This window comes from Zeus faber (assembly GCF_960531495.2).
Source record: "Zeus faber genome assembly, chromosome: 4".
Classification (NCBI taxonomy): domain Eukaryota; kingdom Metazoa; phylum Chordata; class Actinopteri; order Zeiformes; family Zeidae; genus Zeus; species Zeus faber.
In genome coordinates, this window is record NC_137191.1 from 5,668,390 (window position 1) to 5,690,698 (window position 22,309).

The 22,309-nt window shown below is 42.2% G+C and overlaps 2 protein-coding genes across 2 annotated transcripts in view; both read left to right on the forward strand.

The window, feature by feature from the left end:
- Positions 1-708: 708 nt before the first annotated feature.
- Positions 709-6,613, forward strand: dusp5 (dual specificity phosphatase 5). The gene is made up of 4 exons (XM_079999188.1): positions 709-1,255; positions 2,308-2,447; positions 3,242-3,461; positions 5,931-6,613. Exons 1-4 carry the CDS (start codon positions 892-894, stop codon positions 6,350-6,352), a joined length of 1,146 nt encoding a protein of 381 aa, XP_079855314.1. The 5' UTR covers positions 709-891; the 3' UTR covers positions 6,353-6,613.
- Positions 6,614-7,661: 1,048 nt separating this feature from the next.
- smc3 (structural maintenance of chromosomes 3) overlaps positions 7,662-22,309 on the forward strand; it is a 36,475-nt gene continuing 21,827 nt past the window's right edge. Inside the window, exons 1-14 of the mRNA XM_079998405.1 lie at positions 7,662-7,816; positions 8,951-9,026; positions 10,006-10,044; positions 10,136-10,203; positions 10,926-10,997; positions 12,145-12,224; positions 12,309-12,387; positions 14,066-14,183; positions 15,737-15,912; positions 16,452-16,532; positions 17,325-17,489; positions 19,889-20,010; positions 20,705-20,918; positions 21,486-21,589. Coding sequence (XP_079854531.1) covers positions 7,802-7,816; positions 8,951-9,026; positions 10,006-10,044; positions 10,136-10,203; positions 10,926-10,997; positions 12,145-12,224; positions 12,309-12,387; positions 14,066-14,183; positions 15,737-15,912; positions 16,452-16,532; positions 17,325-17,489; positions 19,889-20,010; positions 20,705-20,918; positions 21,486-21,589 — 1,409 coding nt within the window. The 5' untranslated portion in view covers positions 7,662-7,801. The remainder of the gene's footprint in view (positions 7,817-8,950; positions 9,027-10,005; positions 10,045-10,135; positions 10,204-10,925; positions 10,998-12,144; positions 12,225-12,308; positions 12,388-14,065; positions 14,184-15,736; positions 15,913-16,451; positions 16,533-17,324; positions 17,490-19,888; positions 20,011-20,704; positions 20,919-21,485; positions 21,590-22,309) is intronic.

The window sequence follows — 22,309 nt, forward strand, 5'->3', positions numbered from 1 at the left end:
TGGCATTATTATTGTTATTATTATTACTGGTATTATTATTATTGGTATTATTATTATTATTATTATTATTATTATTGTTGTTATTATTATTATTTGTATTAATATTATTGGTATTATTGGTGTTATTATTATTATTATTATTTTTTAATTATTATTGGTATTATTATTATTATTATTATTGGTATTATTATTATTATTATTGGTATTATTATTATTGGTATTATTATAATTATTATTATTATTGGTATTATTATTATTTATCTATCTAATTCAAAATATATTTTTTGCCGTTGTGAACCATCTCAGGAATGTGCACTTGAGTTTTATCGCCTCAAATGTCTGAATGGGAAGCAGTGACATGTCCGTTGACGTGAGTAACGCTCGATTCAAACCTTGAGCATCGAGTCAGGAGGAGGAGGGTGAGGGTGAGGGTGAGGAGGAGGAGGAGGAGGAGGAGCAGGAGGAGGAGGAGGAGGAGGGTGAGGAGGAGGGTGAGGGTGAGGAGGGTGAGGGCGGGGGGCGTGGTCGGGACGCGCCTGGAGCCGCCGGCGACGCGCCGCGGCCCCGCGTCGTGGGCGGGGCCCCTCGCCGCGGACCCGAGCTCGCGCGCGCCGGTGTCCATATTTGGTTCGCGACGTCACGCGCCGGAGGTCCCATTCACATAAAACCGATCGCGCGGAATCCCCTCGGAGGAAACGTAGGCACGGGGCCCCGCGAGCAGGACGACGGACGCGCGTAGGGGGATCCTGTGTCAGTGTGTGTGTGTGTGTATGTGTGTGTGTGTTTCCGCGGCGCTTCCCCTTCTCTTTCTTCCCCGTGGATCTCCGTCCGTTTTTGGTCCACCACCCCCCTCTCTCCAAGGCAATAAACACAATCAAGGTGGGGGTCAACATGAAGGTCTCCAGCGTGGACTGCAGGAGGCTGCGGAAGATGCTGCGGAAGGAGGGCGGCAGCTGCCTGGTGGTGGACTGCCGGCCCTACTTCTCCTTCACCGGCTCCAACATCCGCGGCTCGGTCAACGTCACGCTCAACGCGGTGGTGGTGCGGAGGAGCCGCGGCGGGCCGGTGCCGCTGCAGTTCGTCATCCCGGACGAGCGGGCGCTGCTGCGGCTGCGGGAGGGGAGCATCTCGGCGGTGGTGGCGCTGGACGACCGGACCGCGCACTGGCAGAAGCTGAAGAAGGACAGCATCGCGCAGATCGTGATCGACACCCTGTCGCGTGTGGCGAGCGGGGCGAGCGTCTGCTTTCTCAAAGGTGCGTTTCAACTCTCTCTTTTTTTTTTTCATATTTTTTATTATTATTTTTATTCGTTTATTAATTTTTTTATTTAAGAAAATTGTCGTCGAAATTTTAAAATTCAATTATAACAAGGACAAGTTACGCAGGAGTTCGGTAAGACAAGGTTCTTCCGATATTCTTAAGTTTTCCGTGATTATTTCGACGATATTTAATTCCACCGCGACCTCGTTTTCAAAGAAATGCTCGTGTATCAAATAGAATCTCTCGACGCGCACAAAGACCTTGATACGTCTCCTAAATGTATCTGCATATCCCTTTTATAATGCGCCTCCATTTCACGTCAACCTCGTTTTTACACAAGGACGCGGTGACTCCGTGTTCATATATCACAGCTAAATACAATTAAATGGAATTAAGACGTCACATCGATATACACACGTTCTCATTTCAAGAATAATGACCCTGGGTTTTTTTTTAGGGTTCGGGCGGATACAGACAGGTTTTGGCTTTTTTCTGACTGGGGATTTTAAGACTTTTCGTCTCACTTCCGCTGATTGCGTCGCACACATTCGCTCAAAAATGCGCGCGCACACACACACACACACACGCACGCACGCACACGCTGGTGTTCTTGGAGTGATAAACGGCCTGCTGGTGGTGCGTAAACGGAGTGGATGAGTCAGTGCGGGAGGAACAGACAAATTGGTGGCACAAAGACTTTGGTGGGAGAGAATAAAATTGAGTTACCGCCGTCTGATAGAGTGAGCCCCCACCCCCACCCCCACCCTTTGACAAAGTGTCAGAACACATTCACATCCGTCTGCCACCTCTGCGTCCTCAGGATGTTGGGCCTAAATGGGATTAACCGTGGGGGCCCCGGCGGTTTATATTCATATAATCCCCTCGCGGGTCCCTGCCTCGCCGAGACTATTTCATTAACACCATCTCACAGAGGTGTGTGTGTGTGTGTGTGTGTGTGTGTGTGTGTGTGTGTGTGAGTGAACAAATGAACTGTGAGCTTATTTATAATGAGTCCTGTTTTTCCCCTCCCCGACACACACACACAGGGGGATACGAGAACTTCCACTCCCAGTACCCGGAGCTGTGCACGGAGGTGAAGACCGTGGACCAGGCTGGAAGTGAAACCGAAAAAAGAGTCGTCAGCCACTGCGAGGCGAGGCTGCACCAGAAACCAGATTACGATCAGGTGGGTTGTTGTTGTCGTCGTCCTTTCCCCACAACCTTCCTGTCACCAACTGGCTCAACGACTCAGACGCGGAACGCGGCGGGCCGTTTTCTAGGCGCAACCATTGTCGAACCCTCAAACGGGTTTTCCATCCTCCCGTCCTGTTTTTGTTTTTGTTTTTTTTTCTTCTCACATTATTCGACTCGGGTGTTCAGTCTCATTCCCTTCGCCGCAACCGCCGTAATAACATATATATATATATATATATATATATATATATATATATATATATATACTTTTTTTCTTTTCCCCCAAAACACGTGACGCCGTGTGACCTCGACGGTTCCCGCGGCCGCCCGGGTAACATTCCGTGTTCTGCGGAGAAACGCATTGTTTGCCGTCTGACCTTTCCTCTATCTCCGCGCCGCCCAAATAGAAAGCGGGTGGCGTCGGCACATCCTCCGCGAAAGAATACTCTATTGTGTCTTTCCCCGACATATTATGGGCTCAAATGTTGACATAATGGCCGAGCGCTTGTCGCGGGCTCCGCACTTTTGACCCTCTGTTTTGGGTCGAAGTGTTCTCAACGTACCTTCCTGCGGCTTATTGAGCCCGTTTGAATCCAGTTGTTTTGGCGACGCTGCCCGCCTGGCTCCGGGGGGGGGGGTACAAAAATTAAAGTCACCCCTGTACCTCGTTTCGCCTCTTGCGGGAGTTTCGCCTCCTAGTGTGTATTTCACTCCCCGCCCCCAGACTCACACCTCTCTCTCTCTTTTTCTTTTTCTTTTGCCCCCGCTCCCCTCCTGCACTCTCAGGGTAAGCCCGTGGAGATCCTGCCTTTCCTCTACCTCGGCAGTGCCTACCACGCGTCCCGGCAGGACTATCTCAGCGACCTTCACATCACGGCCTTGCTCAACGTGTCGCGCCGAGACCTGCAGCCGCCCAAGGACCGCTACGACTACAAGTGGATCCCCGTGGAGGACAATCACATGGCCGACATCAGCTCCCACTTCCAGGAGGCCATCGAGTTCATTGGTGAGTCGTGAGGAATGCACGTTAGGCAGCTTGTTCTGAACCGATTCATTGTCCATCCTTCATGGATGCTTGGTTTGCTTCCACTTTTTTTTTTTTTTTTTTTTGGCCGCTCTCTTAAAATGTTGGGGAGGATTCATCCGACTCATGACCTTATCCAGACTGTAGCTTGCTGACCCAAATTAGGAAAGGAGATAAACAAATACCCGGCCGGCGAGGCGGACCCGCTCCGGGTGCTTTCCTGGAACAACCTTATTATGCACCTATAGTTGGGTGTGTTTTCTCAGGCCCGCCGTGTTTAAAATAAGCATCGCGGCTTTTTTTTTTTTTTGCTTTTTTCTTTTTTGGCTCGCTTGTCTCATCCACTGCTGATCCAAAATAGGAAGGACTCAAGAGCACTTCTGCTATAATCAGATTAACCTCGTTACTCACCTTCAATCCCTCCCCGCAGACCCAGCAGTCTGATTTCGTTCCCAACCCCCACCGACCCATTGCGCGCGCACACAAACACACACACACACGCCACCCTCTTGTGTTAGAAAAAAAAATAGATTCTCCCATGCTGTCATCGCCTTCAGCGCCTAATCTCAGCAGCTTACTCTGCTGGGTGTGGCCAGTCGGTTTGACTACCCATAAGCTTCCTGTTAGGGGAGGGGAAGGAGTGGGCCCTAGCTAATACACACACACACACACACACACACACACTCGCACACAACCACAGACATACGCCCACGCACAGTTGTTTACGATGGTGGTTGAGGGCTGACTTCAAGTTAAGCACAGTTGCTGTTAATTCTTGTGCAGATGCTTTTCATTGACGGATATAATGGAGTGGGCGTATCACAGGGAGGCACAGCGAAAGAGAGAGGGGGCGGGAGGTGGAGAGGGAGGGAGGGAGGGGAAAAGGAGCAGAAAAAAGAAGGAGGGGTGAGGTGTTGGATAATGTGTCTGTGTGGGGGGGATTAAAAACAGTGCTCTGGCGGCTATTTATAGTCAGGCATTGCAGAGGACAGAGCTCGCCCACGAGAGCCTCACTGACCTGCATTAGGTGGCTGCTATTGTGGGTATTGTGCATTGTTTGGGCTTCCGCCTACATTTAGGGCATGTTCATGTCTGCCAGCCTATTATGTAAGGCACCAAATCTGTTCCAGGATCAGGTTTAGCCTTCACACAGGAAGGGCCTCCAAAAGCTATTTACCACGCCAAGTGATTAGAAGTGGGCTGCACAGAGCGCACAAATCCAAGCCAGCATAACCCCATCGGGCTCTGCAGAAAAATCAATCTCTTATCAGGAAAGAGTGTGTGAGTGTGTGTGTGCATTCGGAATATTGACCTCTCAGATTAAAACAGCAGCGCAGAGACGTCTCCAGCCAACAAACGTGCATCACTCGAGACAGTCATTAAGAAACCCACATCCCTCGTCATTTGTCTGCTCTTGCCCTCTTGTCAGAAATCATCGCTGTATCACCCGGCTGTGGCCCTAAGAGCCAACCTACACATCCCGTACTTTACTTTACTGAATGTGTCTGTGTGACAGTGAAATGGGGCCGGGTGAAATGTGCGCAGCGGCTCCAAAAAAAAAATAGACAAGGGCAATCTCCAAATTCCATGTGATTCGAGAGAAACCTGGGGAGACACAACAGTTTCGATGAAATAGCAGCAGCTCATGACACAGACCAGACATTTTTGAGTGGGGCATTAGACAATGATGACAAAGTGTCGGAACATTCAACACATTTTTATCGTGTGTGTGCGTCAGAGTTGTTGTTTTTGTAAATGAACAAAAGAAATGGAGAGAGAACCAAAAATCATATATTTAAAAAAAAAATGGTTTAGTGTATAGTTTTGCATTCCCTCTCCAAAGAATAGGCCCAAAAAAATAGGTCCCTAACGTTCAGTCTGTCTTTCAAAATATCAAATGGATTCATAAGTAGTTTGTCTTTGTGGTGTTTGTATCCTCAAACCCTGCCTGTTCATCTTTATATATTGAATATATTGGCTCGATATGGGCAGCATCACAAGTGAAAACACTAGTGTGTCTAATAGATTTTTAGGAGGAGCTAAAAAAAAACAAAACCCCCGCATGATTTATCATCTACGTCATCACTGACTCAATATGCTTGTTCCCTGTGAGATTAGATCGAACACCCCTGACCTTTCCTCGACTTTTAAAATATCAATTGTGCACGCGAAAATATCTTGCATAAGAGTACATTGTATTTTTTTCCACCTCTGACGTACTGTATGTGATGATAGGTGGCAATCTTCTCAAATTGATGAGTCAATGGTTCCTATTTGTTTTCACATGAAAAAAAATGGAGTACAATTATTATTTTCCCCCTAGGAAGTAAATGCTGTCGACATGGAGCGATGGTCGTATACGTAGAATGAGTATACAGTATGTGTACATAGAAAAACCTCCTGTTTGTTTGGACATTAATGAACACATCTCTCCCTTCCGTGTCTTTCCAGACCATGTAAAACAATCCGGGGGGAAGGTCCTGGTGCACTGTGAGGCCGGTATCTCCCGCTCGCCCACCATCTGCATGGCCTACATCATGCGGACCCAGCGGCTGCAGTTGGACGAGGCCTTCGACATCATCAAGCAGCGCCGCGCCCTCATCTCGCCCAACTTCAGCTTCATGGGTCAGCTGCAGCAGTTTGAGTCGGAGGTTCTCTCCTCCGCCCCGGCGAGCGCCGCCACGCCGGAGCCGGCCACCCCCTGCGCCCCGGAGTCGGCCTCGTTCTTCGCCGGCGAGTTCGCCGCCACCTTCAGCAGCAAGAACTTTGAGCCGTCCGTGTTCGCCCTCCCTACCTCTTTTCTGGCCCCATTACCCCTCCAGTCCCCGGTCCGCCACCAGTTCAAACTCAGCCCGATAATTGCACTGCCTTAATACATCAGAACTGTGACTGCTTGTAGTCTTACTTGAATAAAGAAAAAAAAACTGAGAAATTTCAAAGCTTTCTGCGTGCCTGCTGTTAGTACCAGCAGGGTGGAACGTCTGGAGATCCGTCACAATGATAGTATTTAATGGATTAGACATTAGGTCTATGAAATGTGTCGGCCCCGGCCCCGGGTGCTGTTGGCCTGTCTTATGAACTGCAGACATAAAACCACACAGTACAGCGATAAACTGCAATATACATGCCTTAGGTTGACAATGTGATATATATATATATATATATATATATATATATATATATATATATATATATATATATATATATATATATATATTTCTTTTTTGTTTTTGCCTATTCACAAGCCGACCAGGCATTTAAACTTAATTTATTTGATAATTATTGTCTGTCTGATTGTCTTTTTCTCAATAAATGTGGTTGTCAATAAAAAAATTATCTACCACAAGTATAAACTTGCTCTCATGTTTCACTTCTTGAACCAACAAAATGCACGGGGCAGGTTGCTCTACAAGTAGAGATCAAATGGAAAGGAAATGACATGTATTTGGAGCCCTATAATTTCGTCATCAAAAATTAAATAAAAAATACTTGATGTCATTGTAGTGTACCACGGTAGGGTCAGATGGGTATGATGGTGACCCCCCTTTAGTGACTGGCTGGCTTGAATCATAATCGAGGGCAACAAGTATTGTTGAGGTCAAAGAAATGCTGAATTAATTCCCCAGGAACGAATAAAAATAAATATGTTTCTGTTTATTTCACCAGGAAACAAATAATATTGAAAACACTGACTCGTGGACATGATGTGCTTATATCAGACAAAAATGGCAGAAAAAAGGGGTTGAAGATTTTTTTTTTTCATATTGCAAAAATAATAATAATGCTTAAAAAAATCATCCCGTCAGTATTAAAATATAATTTATTATATTTTTAAACAACAATTAAAGAGTTGCGTTATGAGGGCATGTGACGTCACATCCGCCTGGCAGACTTTTCTCCTTTGGCGCGTAGAGCCCCGATCTCGACCGTACCACCTGTATAGACAGGGGCTTGGACCAGGAATCCGTGTTAAACATTTATATCTAAAGGAGGCTAATGCGTGACCTAAACTCGGGATATTTTAAATGTCCCCCTTTTGAACAAAATACAACCGCGTTATCTAATGTATACTTATATGGAGAACTACTTTGACTTTTATCTAACGACCCGGTTCACAAAATGGTCTCGCCCCTGACATCCCGCCCCCGACGCCATTTTGGATGTTATTCCGCGTTAGCGAAATAATTCAGTGGGTTTGATGTATTGCGAGCAATTAATTTCTCGAAAAGTTTGGATAACGGGTCTTCCCCCATCTTCTCCCCGAAGAGAAGGAGGGAGTTTATCTCCAAGTCGGACTTAGGATAATCCCTGTTCAGACGACCATGTATATCAAACAGGTAAGCTCATGCTAACAGTAGCTTTACATGCTGCAGACTGTTAGCTGGGGATGCTAGGCTAGGCTAGGGTAATTCCTTCGAAAATCCCATCCCTACATCCCTGTTTTTTTTGTGTGTATTTCTTTTTTAACTCGATTCTCAGATTTAGCGTTGCATACAAATGTCAACAATACCTCAATCCTTGAAATGAACACGTTCTTGCGGTCGAACTGCCCGCCCCCCTCCCAAGTCCAGCTCCCTAGGTAAACACGCCGGCTGCTGTCACTTTTAGTTTGGCACAATATTTTCATTTATAACTATAACCCTTTGCCAAACATGTAAATCTGATTATTTGGAGGCCTGGGCTATCGGAAACGCGTTTTAGCTTGCAAGTTGGACAAGCAAGCAGTTGTGCCGCCAACGGTATTTCTTTTCCACTTGTAGCTCACGCCTGGGCTTATATAGCTTTTGTTCAAGTTTGATAGATGGCTTAATAGACGTAAATAACTGAATTGCCTCCCTTTATGCGGGGACTAACTTGCCAACATTCCATGCACTGGTGGGTATCACAACAAGGCACATTAAACTCCTCCTAACATGATTATCTGTTTGTTCATTCAGCCAAGTACATTTTCATATATAAAGCATTTATCTTTGAAGGGTTGGTTCATTATTGTACAGACAATAAGTATGATAGTCTGAAAAATATCTGCAAAACAATGCAGAAAACACGGAATGTGATTCCATGCACAAGTATCGCCAGGACCATCATAAAATACTTTCTAAGGCCACTACAAGTGCTGTATAATGGATGGCCACCACAGCCTATGATGGATGTCCACCAAGATTTCAACCTTTTCCATGACTATTTCTAGTGACTCTGGAGTGAGGCCGATGATGGGACCAGCATTTCTGTTTAACCTATTTACCCTGTTTCTGTCATACTGCAGTGGAAATGCTGCCATTGTGTATCACTTCACCACCTGTTGTAAATAAAAAAATAAAGGGCACATGTCACTAGATCAGGTCACTACGCCTTGGTAGACAAAAAGGGGCGGTTTATCTTCTCAACTCGAAAATATCAAAACGTCTGAGCTCCTGAAATCAAGATTGACTCCACACTTGGACTAACTCAGTATTTGGATCGTCACGCAGGTCATCATCCAGGGGTTCCGAAGTTACAGGGACCAGACTGTGGTAGACCCCTTCAGTCCCAAGCACAATGTCATCGGTGGGTATACATCTTTACAGGTGTTATTTTCACCATGTCAATAATGAAGTAAAATGTCCCTTTAGAAGGCGCTCAATCACAATTAAGCATTGCTGCAGTTAAAAAAAAATGTCCTGAGCTTCAGTGAAAATCATCAATTTTAAACTCCTAAATGTTTAACAGTAGCAAGCTGTGAAAAAAAAAAAATAGTCCTTCAGAAACCGCTTTAGCCCCCTTTCCGCATGGAATCCGTAACATCCCGGATAAAAAATATCAGGCAAAGGCAGTAGGTAGTCATTCACACATGGCCTCCTTTATGGTGAAGTGGAGCCTGTTACCACATAGATGACTGTTACAGATACAGTACGTAATCGGTTAGGGTTAGTACTAGGGCTGAACAATTTGGGAAAATAATCCAATTGCGATTTTTCTTTTTTCTTATTTTTTCCTTTTTGACCAATATTGTGATGGCGATTTAGTATGCAAAATATTGTTTTCCTTGTCTTCTGTTTTATTCACTAAACACAGGCAATACATCTTTTTATAGTATGACCAACACAACACTGGCTAGAGTCTACATAAAAACTGCTCTTTCCTGTGGGCGAGGCCTGCATGTTAAGATGAGATTAGATGAGTTTATGCATGAATTGATGTAAATAACATATCTTTATTTAACTTTTGAATTGTAAAAAGAAAATCCAGTAGAATATTCACTCATTGATTCAACTTTAAGCCTCGTAATTGTTTAATTCTGAAAATGAACATTCAAATATCTTTTATTGAATATTGAGACCGGCTCCTTTTCCCACATTACGCCAATAAGGAACATTGCAAATAGATTTATGAAATTCAGTGCAGGTGGGAAAAGGGCTTTAGCTTATAGATAGATAGATAGATAGATAGATAGATAGATAGATAGATAGATATCAAGCATAGACATAAGATCATTAACTATGAAATCATTATGTGCTGAGTTGACTGTCTGTTTTGTCTGTGACAGTGGGACGTAATGGGTCAGGAAAAAGTAACTTTTTCTACGGTACGTAAGCCAAGCTATCATTGTTTCATACAGCAATAATGCATTTATTCGTCACTTACCTAATTGAGGGATCTCCATTGCGTATCCATAGCGATTCAGTTTGTGCTCAGTGATGAGTTCAGCCACCTTCGCCCCGAGCAGCGACTTGCCTTGCTCCACGTGAGTACAAATACTAAACATCCTAAACTCAACATAATAAAATGTATTTTTCCCCCTTTTTGTTAATTCACTACATAGTATTGGATTATTATAGTGTTCTAATCTACATCCACCTTGTGCAGAAAAACCTTTTATTGACATTGAACATAAAAAATAGACAGTTAATTGCTTTCAACCCAACTGACGGAATTATATATTATAAAACTGAACTGTAATTAAATACATTAGATGGTACATTAGTTGATATAAGAAACCTAAACCAACACACTTTTTTTTTTAACTTTAAAATATCAGCTTAAAAATCATTTTGATGGTACACTTGAGTTGTCATATGAGCATGACACCTCTTTTCATTTATTGAACTATGTAACTGTTGTATTCAGATTCAAAACCGTTGGAAAAGTGCCTTAGGCTTTACGGCACAACATCACTTGCTTGATGCCTACATTATATTTACGTTTGTAACAGACTGTTATTGTAACAGTAAAATAAATTCTTTACAGACGGCGTACCGAGTATTACGACAGTGTTGTAAAAGTGCAATTGCACTCAAACTGAAGGATGTGAATAACAAAAGTTACATAACGCGGCTTTAAATGTAAAACTGAACAGCTTAACAAGTTTGGTTATTAACCAGGGCCAAAATAATATATTAAGTCACCATGTAATGATAACAGAGCATTTTCTTTCTGGTTTTTTTTTCTTCCCCCCTGTCACCGTAGGAGGGAACTGGTCCTCGTGTTATCTCTGCATTTGTGGAGATTATATTTGACAACTCTGACAATCGATTGCCGGTAAGCATTTTTTACACTGTTCTCTCTACTGTAACACACCTCTCACATGTAATAATAATAATAATAATACATATATTAGTTGTGTAGATTTACTAACAGAGGGCTGCAGTGATTTAGAGCTTCAATGATTATTTTCAGTCCAATGTATCGATTAAGTATATTTGCATGTGTAGGGAATTGTTTTGGTAATTTGACTTAATGAGTAAAGAAACAACATAGGAGTTAAGGATCTACATGAGCGTTCAACGGTCTCGTTCAGTGGTTCTCACCTGGTTGAGCCCCAGGATCCACTTTGTCCTTCGTCATTGAGTCAAGACCCAAACAAAATGTTAAATTTCAGCCTAACTAACTTTTCAGTAAGCTCAAGTTCGTGCTTTCGCGGCACCATGCCTCAAGAGTTTTTTTTTCATGTAGTTAACTAAAATTAAAATTGACCCAATTTGTCTACTTTGTGTTGGTGTAAAACATGTCTTGTCTGCTGTTCACTCTGATTCAAACCATAATGCGAGTGTTCTCAAGTCAGTATCCGCATACATTTCTAAAGATATCGTTGAGTGGTTTTAGTCAGAATACAAGCAGCTCGATGCTGGGAGTAAGAGGGAATGTTTTCACTACTGTAGAGTTCTGTCACACTCATCAAATTTTAGTTGATTCATTATCATACAAATAATTGCGATTAACAATTGACTTTTTTTTGTCAATTTCATGCCACTATATTGTATAACTATAATAGTGGTACACTGTAATAATACATGTCTACCTATTGCAGGAGAGCTATCTATTGGCATTGAGCATTGGAACATAGAAAGTCAGGTAGATTTACCTCAAATGAAATGGTGGAAATGCATCTAATTTACATTTCATTTGTTGCAACATTTATAACATTCGTTACAAATTCCTTCAACATTTGGATCGATGTGATTGATTTATAATCGATTCTAACAATTTTAGAAAATGTTCCCTGTCAGCTCTGCTCCAGTAATTGTGATCTGGCAACTGCATAATAAATAGGACAGCTCTAGTGGATGTGGTTTTCCTCTTGGATAGCTGTAATCACGCTTTCCCATTTCACTGTGATGTAACCACTCATCTCTGCTGCAGCAGCGCTTGCTTCTCCCCTTGATGATTGCTGACTTTCCCCCCACAGATCGACAAAGAAGAGGTCTCCCTCCGGCGCGTCATCGGCGCCAAGAAGGACCAGTACTTTCTAGACAAAAAGATGGTGACGTAAGTGCTGTATAACTTTAATGGCTGGAAGTGAAGGCTCTTTGAGGGCATGTACTCAATTATGTAACGTCTGATTTTCCACAGTAAGAATGACGTCATGAACCTCCTGGAGAGTGCCGGCTTCTCTCGTAGTAACCCGTACTACATCGTCAAACAGGGAAAGGTAAGAAGGGATACTGTACCTCTGCTACCAGATTCAGGTCATTCATGTTTTTTTCAATGCTGGGAAATAAAGTACATTTCACAGTACACTGATCTATTGTCTGGAACAGTTCCCAATGTTTTTCACATCAAGGACCCTCAATTTGATAGGCTTTAGCCAACCTGTCTAGTTTCTATACTTTAGTGGGAGAGATGAGAGTAAAATGTACAATGATGACTTTTTTGACCAGTCTAACGCATAACGTCCATTTATATCATCCCATTGTGGCAACTGGATCACTGAGAGATCCGACCACCAGGGGACGGTGGGAGTTGGAGGGGATGGGGGGGAGTTATGTTAGAGCACGCCAGTGAAATGCCAGCTTGGACGAAATGGAAAGAAATATTTATTAGTTTTTTTTATATATATAATTTATTCTCTGTTCAGCATTTTTTTTATTATTATTGACATTAGAATTTAATTTGGATTAAAGATTTTGAATATTTATCTTGAGCGTGAAACAGCGTCTGATGGAGCTTTGATGTAATGGAACTTTTAAGCTTCCTGCAAGCAATACAATTAAAGTTACTTGAATAAACATTTCTAAGAGTGTGAACATTTTATTTAAACATAAAAAAACTATTCTATAGCAATTTCTCTATTCAAACAACGGCTCCCCTTTAAACAGTCTTTGTATCTGTGCTTTGTGCGACAATATCACGGTATCATTAAGCATTATCTTATCTTTAATATCACAATTCAAATCATATCCATAACGTTAACCACTCTTATGGAGTGCAGAGCAAAGTTTTGGTGAGCAGGCAGGCATATGAGTACGGAGATGAAGGCTGTCAGATCCATGTAAAAGAGACGGCAAACTGGTTTGTAATTAAGGATTTAAAACTCACTCATCATTTGTGCTGATTAACCGGCTCAGCAAGCAAAAATGCCGCTCCACCAGTGCTTGAAGTAGGTTCAGTACTCACAGTACCAGCACTTGTACATTTCACTCTTTAGTGTACTGGGACTTTTTTCTGACGTGCTGGCTACGGACAGAATGATATATCAGTTTGGTTGATATATCGGCCATTATTTGACTTTTTTGACCAGATCTGGATCGGTAGTTATGCAGCCGGTGTGTCCCAATTTTGAAGTATAATAAACAAAATAAAAAGTGATAATTTGTCATGTACGTTTCTGTTTTACACTACTTTTAAGTTACTCACCAAAATAAGTGCAGAAGTCCGACTAGGCATTATAAATCCATCTATGTTTTAATATTTACACTGGCGTTTATACGCGGACACGTGTTTCAAAAAAGGAAGTGATGCTGTTTTCGTGGGAAACAAATTTGTTTGATGCGTTCACTGGAACTTGGAAAAAGAAAATACAAAATAAAAATGTAATTTAAATATCATATTTGCAATTTTTTTTAATCTACCATAAGTTCTTTGTGTGTTTATTTTTATTTATTTGTTTGCTCATAAGTTAAATGTTCTCAAATATAGAAACTTTAATAAAATAAGTTTTTCAAATAGATTTTGAAAATTTTGCAGTTGTTGACAAAGTAGCGGTCAAAACATCGGTAATCAGTGGGCTAGGACCCTCCAAAAAACATTTTGAAGAGTAAATATCTTAACTGGTAGGGAAAGTTACACTTGCAACTGCACCCTCAATGTAATGTTCCTGTTCCCTATAGATCAACCAGATGGCCACAGCCCCAGATTCTCAGCGGCTGAAGCTACTGAGGGAGGTAGCAGGAACCAGAGTGTATGACGAACGCAAAGAAGAGAGCATCTCTCTCATGAAGGAGACTGGTAAGAGTAAACCTCTGTGGCTGATGTACAGGTCAAGCAGCATGTCTGCGAATTAGGAAGGTGGCATGGAACATCAAGCGACAAGCGACCTGTCCTGCATTTATTTATCTATTTATTTTCACACTACACATTGGTGAAGTGGCTGATAATACGAATAGGCACGTAGTCATTAAAGAAAATTGTATTCTTATGCAGTTTTATATTCTGAAAACATGAAGTTTGGGAGATTAAAAAAACATCACTGACTATGCAGTAGGCATATATGTATATAAATATATATACACACACACACACACACACACCGGCCACTTTATTAGGTACACCGTGCTCGTACCGGGTTGGACCCACGTTTGCCTTCAAAACTGCCTTAATTCTTCGTGGCATAGATTCAACAAGGTGTTGGAAACATTCCTCAGAGATTTTGGTCCATATTGACATGATAGCATCACGCAGTTGCTTGTCTGCTGCACATCCATGATGCCAGTCTCCCGTTCCACCACATCCCAAAGGTGCTTTATTGGATTGAGATCTGGTGACTGTGGAGGCCATTGGATTACAGTGAACTCATTGTCATGTTCAAAAGACCAGTTTGAGATGATTTGAGCTTTGTGACATGGTGCTTTATCCTGTTGGAAGTAGCCATCAGAATATGGGAACACTGTGGTCATAAAGGGATGGCAATGGTCAGCAACAATACTCAGGTATGATGTGGCATTTTAGCCATGCTCTAATGGTACTAAGTGGCCCAAAGTGTGCCAAGATAATATCCCCCACACCATTACACCACCACCACCTGTCTTATCCGTTGATACAAGGCAGGATGGATCCAGGCTTTCATGTTGTTTACGCCAAATTCTGACCCTACCATCTGAATGTCGCAGCTGAAATTAAGACTCATCCATGTTTTTCCAATCTTCTATTGTCCATTTTTGGTGAGCTTGTGCAAATTGTAGCCTCAGTTTCGTGTTCTTAGCTGACAGTAGTGGCACGTGGTGTGGTCTTCTGCTGCTTTAGCCCATCTGCTTCAAGGTTTGACGTGTTCTGCGTTCAGAGATGGTATTCTGCAAACCTTGGTTGTAACAAGTGGTTATTTGAGTTACTGTTGCCTTTCTATCGTCTTGAACCAGTCTGCCCCTTCTCCTCTGACCTCTGACATCAACAAGGCATTTTTGTCCACACAACTGCCGCTCACTGGATATTTTCTCTTTTTCGGACCATTCTCTGTAAACCCTAGAGATGGTTGTGCGTGAAAATCCCAGTAGGTCAGCGGTTTCTGAAATACTCAGACCAGCCCGTCTGGCACCAACAGCCATGCCACATTCAAAGTCCATTAAATCCCCTTTCTTCCCCATTCTGATGCTCGGTTTGAACTTCTGCAAGTCATCCTCACCATGTCTAAATGCTAAATGCAATGAGTTGCTGCCATGTGATTGGCTGATTAGCTATTTGTGTTAACAAGCAATTGAACAGGTGTACCTAGTAAAGTGTCGTGCGTGCGTCGTTCGTATATATATATAATACAAACAAATAAATAAATTTATGTTTTTGTTTAGAGGGAAAGCGAGAGAAGATTAATGAGTTGCTAAAGTACATTGAGGAGCGTCTGCACACCCTGGAGGATGAGAAGGAAGAGCTGGCCCAGTACCAGAAGTGGGACAAGATGAGGAGGGCCCTGGAATACACCATCTACAACCAGGAGCTGAATGAGACCCGCGCCAAACTTGACGAGGTAGAACGAGGGGGAAAGGGAAGATTATGAATTTGTATGTAGGAATTGGCAGTTCATTGGGACACAACCCGCTTGATTGATATCCAAAGGTTTTAAATCGACAACGTAAAGAGAGAATATTTTCAGTACTGGATCAAATCAAAAGATTCTATTGCCATTCATTCTGGGCTTTTAGTTAGAGCTTTTCTTTTAATTATCATTTGGTTGTGAGGACTACGGACAAATTCATCAATTGAGAACCGCTGATATACAGTATATTGTTTTGTTTTGTTTTTTAAACCTTTGCTGTCAGCATGCTTGGCATAAAACAGAGTATTTGTATTAGTATTTATACAGTATATTGTTTTCATGTATTTTTCAATTAACACTACCCAGGAGTTAAGTGCTTGGCTGGATGGTAAATTAGTATAAACATTCAGCTATACTTAATATTCTAACTTTTTGACACAGTAGTGGTACCTGCTGTGTTTTTTTGTTTTTCTTCCATTTTTTTCAGCTTTGTTATTAAAGCCCTGTCGGGTTGTGTATGATTTCTCCAGTTGTCCAGCAAGAGGGAGACCTGTGGAGACAAATCAAGACAGCTGCGTGACGCCCAGCAAGATGCCAGAGATAAAGTGGAGGTAAACCGGAGTAGGACAGCGTCGGCTGATTACTGAAATAAAGAACCACTGTTCCAGTGGTAATGGTTGTGGTTCGAGTTTACGCAATACTATTAACTTTTGTCTAAAATAAATTTAAAAATGATTCACAAAAACATTTTTTACATTTAAAAAAATTGGCGGACCAACTTCAGGTTGAAGACCACTTCAGGAAAGGGTTTTTAAGAGGGTCTTCACTTGAAAATCATGTTTCACTGATGTGAAATCCGAAATATTCAAGGAGATGAGGCGTACAGGGCAATTTGCGGCGTGGCCTGTTGAGTCGTGTTACAGTGGAAGAGAGCGTTAGTTGCAAGAGTTGAATGGCACTTCAGCTGACAAGGAGCGTGTCCTACGGTCCACTGGCCATGCCCATGCCAGCAGAGCCCCGGCAACTTTGTGAGCGTCTTTGAATAAAGAAGAGGGAGTGGGAGAAACTGAACCTGCCCTGTTCAGAGGCTCTTTATTATCCATTTAATTTGTAGTCTCTTATACAGGTTTATCTAGTATTCAGAATATACTGTGATCCATTTATGTGACTACAGAGAGGTTGAATTGTGTGTTGACAGTGTTGACCTGTGCGACCTACAGCCTTCAGCCTTTGATAATCGATTTAAACTGGTCTACATAAACTAATAGTTGGTCAATAATATAATTGGCTTTATATAACAAAGTCATTCCAAAGTGTCATTTAATTTGATTATTAATCTTGAATCAGTCAAATTTCATAAAACTCACAGCCTGCTCCCTTTTTCCGTTTTTCCTCCCCTGCAGGAGACTGAGCGCGTCGTGCGTGAGCTCAAGTCCAAAATCTCGGCCATGAAGGAGGAGCGGGAGCAGCTGTCGGCCGAGCGCCAGGAGCAGATCAAGCAGAGGACCAAACTAGAGCTGAAGGCCAAGGACCTGCAGGACGAGCTGGCAGGCAACAGCGAGCAGAGGGTACGAAGCCTCCCATCTACGTCACCGGGCTCGCATGATGCTGCTGCTCTTGCTCTTTTATCCCACCGTCGCTCTTTCAGATTTTGGTATAGAAGGAGCAGATCTTTCTTCTCCTGCTGTTTAGAACAGCAGGATGTTAATGCTTATATCAGGGTTCCCAAGCATCCGGAAATACCTAAAATCTCGTCATGTGGTTTTCCAGTCATGGAATATAAAGCTTCCGAAAATGTCGTGGAAACTAGTTGGCATACACAATATTCTTACCAGAATTTGCATTTTTCCCATTGATTGAAAAATGTATATATAATTTATTCGTATTGGGAGTTTCCCTTTATTTCTTTTTTTAACCTATCTTTTATGTGTACAACTACATCTGAGAGCTCACCAAATTACAGGAGAAGCGCTCCTTTACACACAAACCAAACCAAACCAAACCAAAGTTGGCATGAGTGATTCTCCATATGGCCTTGTGTGTTTGCATTTTTTTTTTTTTTTTAACATAAAAAAAAAAATGCTTTGCACGTGTGTGTGTGTGAAAGCCGTGGCCTGGCAAGTTGTGACAGGATCACCGTGAAATGGAAGGATGGCAGAAGTGCGTCATTAGACGTTTGTTTTCTAATGATTTGATCAAATCTAAGGGGAACTCAGCTTTTGGGGATGAAATGAAAATTTGTAGGGCTGTCAACATTGGCCAGAAATCACATTCCAATAATAATCCTTTTATAAGAACACATTAGTTTGAATATATTCAAATATCCATTACAATTAAAACATTTTGCAGTTTGACCAACTCGTGCTGTTATTGCGCATTAGGCTTGGGCAATCGCGCAAAATTTCAATCGTCCAGTCGGCTCCCAGCTGCTGCCGCCTCCTCCTCCGGGGTGCAGAGACCCAGACCGGGGGCTGGGACGACTCCTTTCTCCAGGATAATTATACAATTTGGTTGTTTCATTTGACTCCTCCGCTCTTTCCCCTTTGAGATTTTGGAAAGAGAAAAAACCCGCCTGATTCAGGGATTGTTTTAGCTGAACCTCTGCGCCGCCCCCCGGTGAGACCTGGTGTTTCGTCCCGGGCCGTGGGGCACTGTGCGGGGCCGTGTGCTGCTTGCAGTGTCTGGAACGACCGGCGTGCCTCTTCCAGAATACTGCGTCTGTTTTGTTTTGTTTTTAACCTTTTTTTTTTTTTTTTTTTTTTTTTTTTTTTTAAAGTTTTATTTTTATTTTTTTAATTGAATGAGCATAAAGCTGTCCCTGCACCTGCTCTACTAGCGGAGTTAAAAAAAAAATAGAGCGCACGGAGCATCGCAGGGACAAAGCTCATTCACATGCGTGCACAATGAGGATGTAGTTTTATAAAAAAGCAGTTAATTTCTGCTGAAACACATTTTTATTATTTTTCTTTTGAATGTTAGTTTTCTGATTCGAACCTTATTATATTTATATATATATATAATTTATTACTTTTTTAACAATTCAAATAGCATTCCAATATCGATTTGACCACCATAGTCGGCTGTTAAACAATTTAAAAGATTCCAGAGTTTTCCTCTAACAAAGTCCAACATTACCAAAATAAGCATGGTAATCCCTTTTTTTTTTTTTTTTTTTAATGTGAAAAATGAAATATGATGTTGATTTGGTTAAATGTACCAGTGTGAAGAACCAACAGCTTTTTAATGTGGGTACAACCCCTTTGATCGGGAGGTCCGGTCCCGGGCCACCCGGTCCTTGTTGGCTGAGGACCAGGACCCCGGGTTTCCCCTGGTCCAATCTGCTCCAAACTTTGTACAGATCCTGGGGGGGACTTGGGCCACCACCTGGCCCTAGTCTGCAGGGCTTATTGCTGTGATTTTATTTCTTTGACGTCTGTATGACAATGGAACAAGCTCGTCTTCATCTTTCCCTTCAGCCATTTCAAATGCTGCCGTTAGCACATTGGGTTCAAGGACAATATTATTTATTACTTGGGAAAATCCAGCTTGTTTTTTGGGGGGGGTTTTTTGGTAGAAGTAGACGGTGCTACTTCAATTTAGCCTTTCTTTAATGTGGAAAGCCATGACATTGTCAGTGATTACACAAGAACCAGAATTACATTCAAAACTGCATTTTTATTTTTTTATTATTATTATTTTTTTTTTTTTATATATATTTTTTTCCAATATTGGTGTTTACCTTCGTCTTTACTCAAAAACTGTCACTGTTCATCCATATCAACTGTTCACTGTCCACGACTAGTTGGCTTATCAAATTCAGCACAGCTGCCTTTCACTTCCTGTGCGTGCCAATCTTTACATTGTACAAATATATTTTTAACTGTGACAAATATGGATCCAGACCATCTGCAGTATCTGCATTTATTTGTCAACGACATCTTTCTTGTTTTTTTTTTTTCTCTCCCAGAAACGTTTGCTGAAGGAGCGTCAGAAGCTGCTGGAGAAGATCGAAGAGAAGCAGAAGGAGCTGCAGGAGACAGAGCCGAAATTCAACATGGTGAAGGAGAAGGAGGAGCGAGGCATTGCCAGGTAGCGATGACTCATTCAGTGCTCTTCTCCCCGGGGCGACTGGAGCGCGATGAGTCAGTCTGATCACAATCTGAGATAAATATGATCGAGGCTGACGGTGAATATCAACATGCATGCACTGTTTAACGTAGAGTAATATGGTTCCGTGGCCCCAAACCGCTTGAAAATTCCCCCGAAAACTGTAATACAGCCTTTTTGCTCTGTATGTATGAATTAACTATTGTTATAATGAATAATTTTTTTATGTTATGCTATTACAAGTCTGGAATAGTGTTGGACAGCATTTAGCGTCATTGTTTTCTTTGGTCATACATAATAAGTCATGCTGAATCGGACGGTATTGTTGATGTCTTCCATTGTAGTTTCTATGTAGTGTCACCAGGTGTCGCCACTAGCTGTTGTTAGCAAGAGCATATAAGTGGAGTAATGGGAGGGACGTGAAATCAGGCGGAGATCATTATTAACAGATCAGCTGTCATTATTAAGAAATAACTGACAGATGATTGCCGCTATTAACCAATCAGAATTGAGCATTTCAAAGAGCTGTGTAATAAGAAATGATCATGTAGTAATGTTAGAAGTCATAGAGGTAATTGTGGCATTATAAATGATTGATTGATGATTTATTTTACTATGATATGTTATTGTGAGTGTGAACTTGTGTTTCTATCCTTTGTCTTTTTCTGCCCTTCAGACTAGCGCAGGCAACGCAGGAGAGGACGGACCTTTACGCCAAGCAGGGCCGAGGCAGCCAGTTCACCTCCAAGGAGGAGCGTGACAAGTGGATCAAGAAGGAGCTCAAGTCCCTGGACCAGGCCATCAATGACAAGAAGAGGCAGATCGCCGCCATCCACAAGGACCTGGAGGACACAGAGACCAACAAGGAGAAGAACCTGGAGCAGTACAATGTCAGTTAGATGCTTATTAAGGCTGGGTTTAAAAATGTTTTGTCGTTTTAAATTTAAAAAAATTATAATATTGATACTTTGCTATATAATTTGACTAAATGGGAAATTCAATCATTTTCCACTTTAATTGAATACCACTATCACAAAAAATTGTACTTTTTTTACAAATCTCTCCATGCAAGGGCGCACATTTGATTTTACCTCTGGGAAATGATTAGCGCAAGTGGCCCATACATGGTTGTAGTTAATGAGGAGGTCCTTCGATGTGCACAGGGTCACATAGGCGTTCAAACTACTTAACCAATGTGGCCACACGCGTCCCTGATCACCTCCAAATGTGGCCTGAGTGACCGGATCTCAAGGCATCTTGTGTGTGTTCACCTATATTTATAGCTGTCCACTTGTGAGCGCATCACCCATTTAAATAACAGGTGTGAACAGGGACAAAGTGACTTCGGAAAAATCACTTAATCACTCACACTAATTATCGTTCATTAAGCATCTGTTTAGGAAGGTAAACAGACGCTCTTCCTTTGACGCCCTGTTTCTTGTGTGTGTCTCCCCTAGAAACTCGATCAAGATCTCAATGAGGTCAAGACCCGCGTTGAAGAGCTCGACAAGAAATACTACGAAGTGAAGAACAAGAAAGATGAACTGCAGAGCGAGAGAAAGTAAGAAGCATTTCATAAAAGTTTCTGTTTTGATCCCGTCACACTCTCTGATGTCCTCTTTGTTTTCGTGTCTTATTCCTCACGGGGATTGAGTACCGTTAGTGGCTTATCGATCCTCCCTCCACGTACGTCACTCCGTTCCGATGAGTCAATCTGTTTTATATCCCTTGTTAAGATAAAAGGTTGTGTTGTTCACCTCTCCCACACTGTTTTTGCCGCACAACCTTTACTTCCTTTCTCTGGCATTGTCTTCGGTGAATGTCACTGTCTTACGAAAGGGGGGGTGTGTGTGTGTGTGTGTGTGTGTGTGTGTGTGTGTGTGTGTGTGTGTGTGTGTGTGTGGTTGGCAATGTAAAGCGGTGTAGTGTGTCATTGCTGAATTTATATGAAAAGGTATGTGAGTTCTGATAATGGAAGTGGAAAGTGCTGTGATGAATTGATTTGGAAAAATGGGATGTTTTCTTTGGAGCTCGCGACATTTCAAACAGTTGGTTTTATATACAAACATGCATCATTGATCTGCTGCAAAAACCTTTACAGCAAACCTGACAATTTGTGGTAATCTGTACAATTATCATCTATCATTATCTCAGCGTCTGGGATTTGGTTTTCCTTTTGGACAAATGGATGAATACATTAAGTGTAATGACTTATGGGGCATTGTGGAGCATGTCTCTTTTTGGTGGCAACCCTTGCTATTATTGTTATTATTGCACTATA

Coding starts and splice junctions, on each gene's coding strand:
- dusp5 (XM_079999188.1), top strand. CDS start 892: ATGAAGGTCTCCAGCGTGGACTGCAGGAGGCTGCGGAAGATGCTGCGG. Junction 2,448..3,241: donor AGAAACCAGATTACGATCAG/GTGGGTTGTTGT, acceptor CTGCACTCTCAG/GGTAAGCCCGTGGAGATCCT. Junction 3,462..5,930: donor GGAGGCCATCGAGTTCATTG/GTGAGTCGTGAG, acceptor GTGTCTTTCCAG/ACCATGTAAAACAATCCGGG.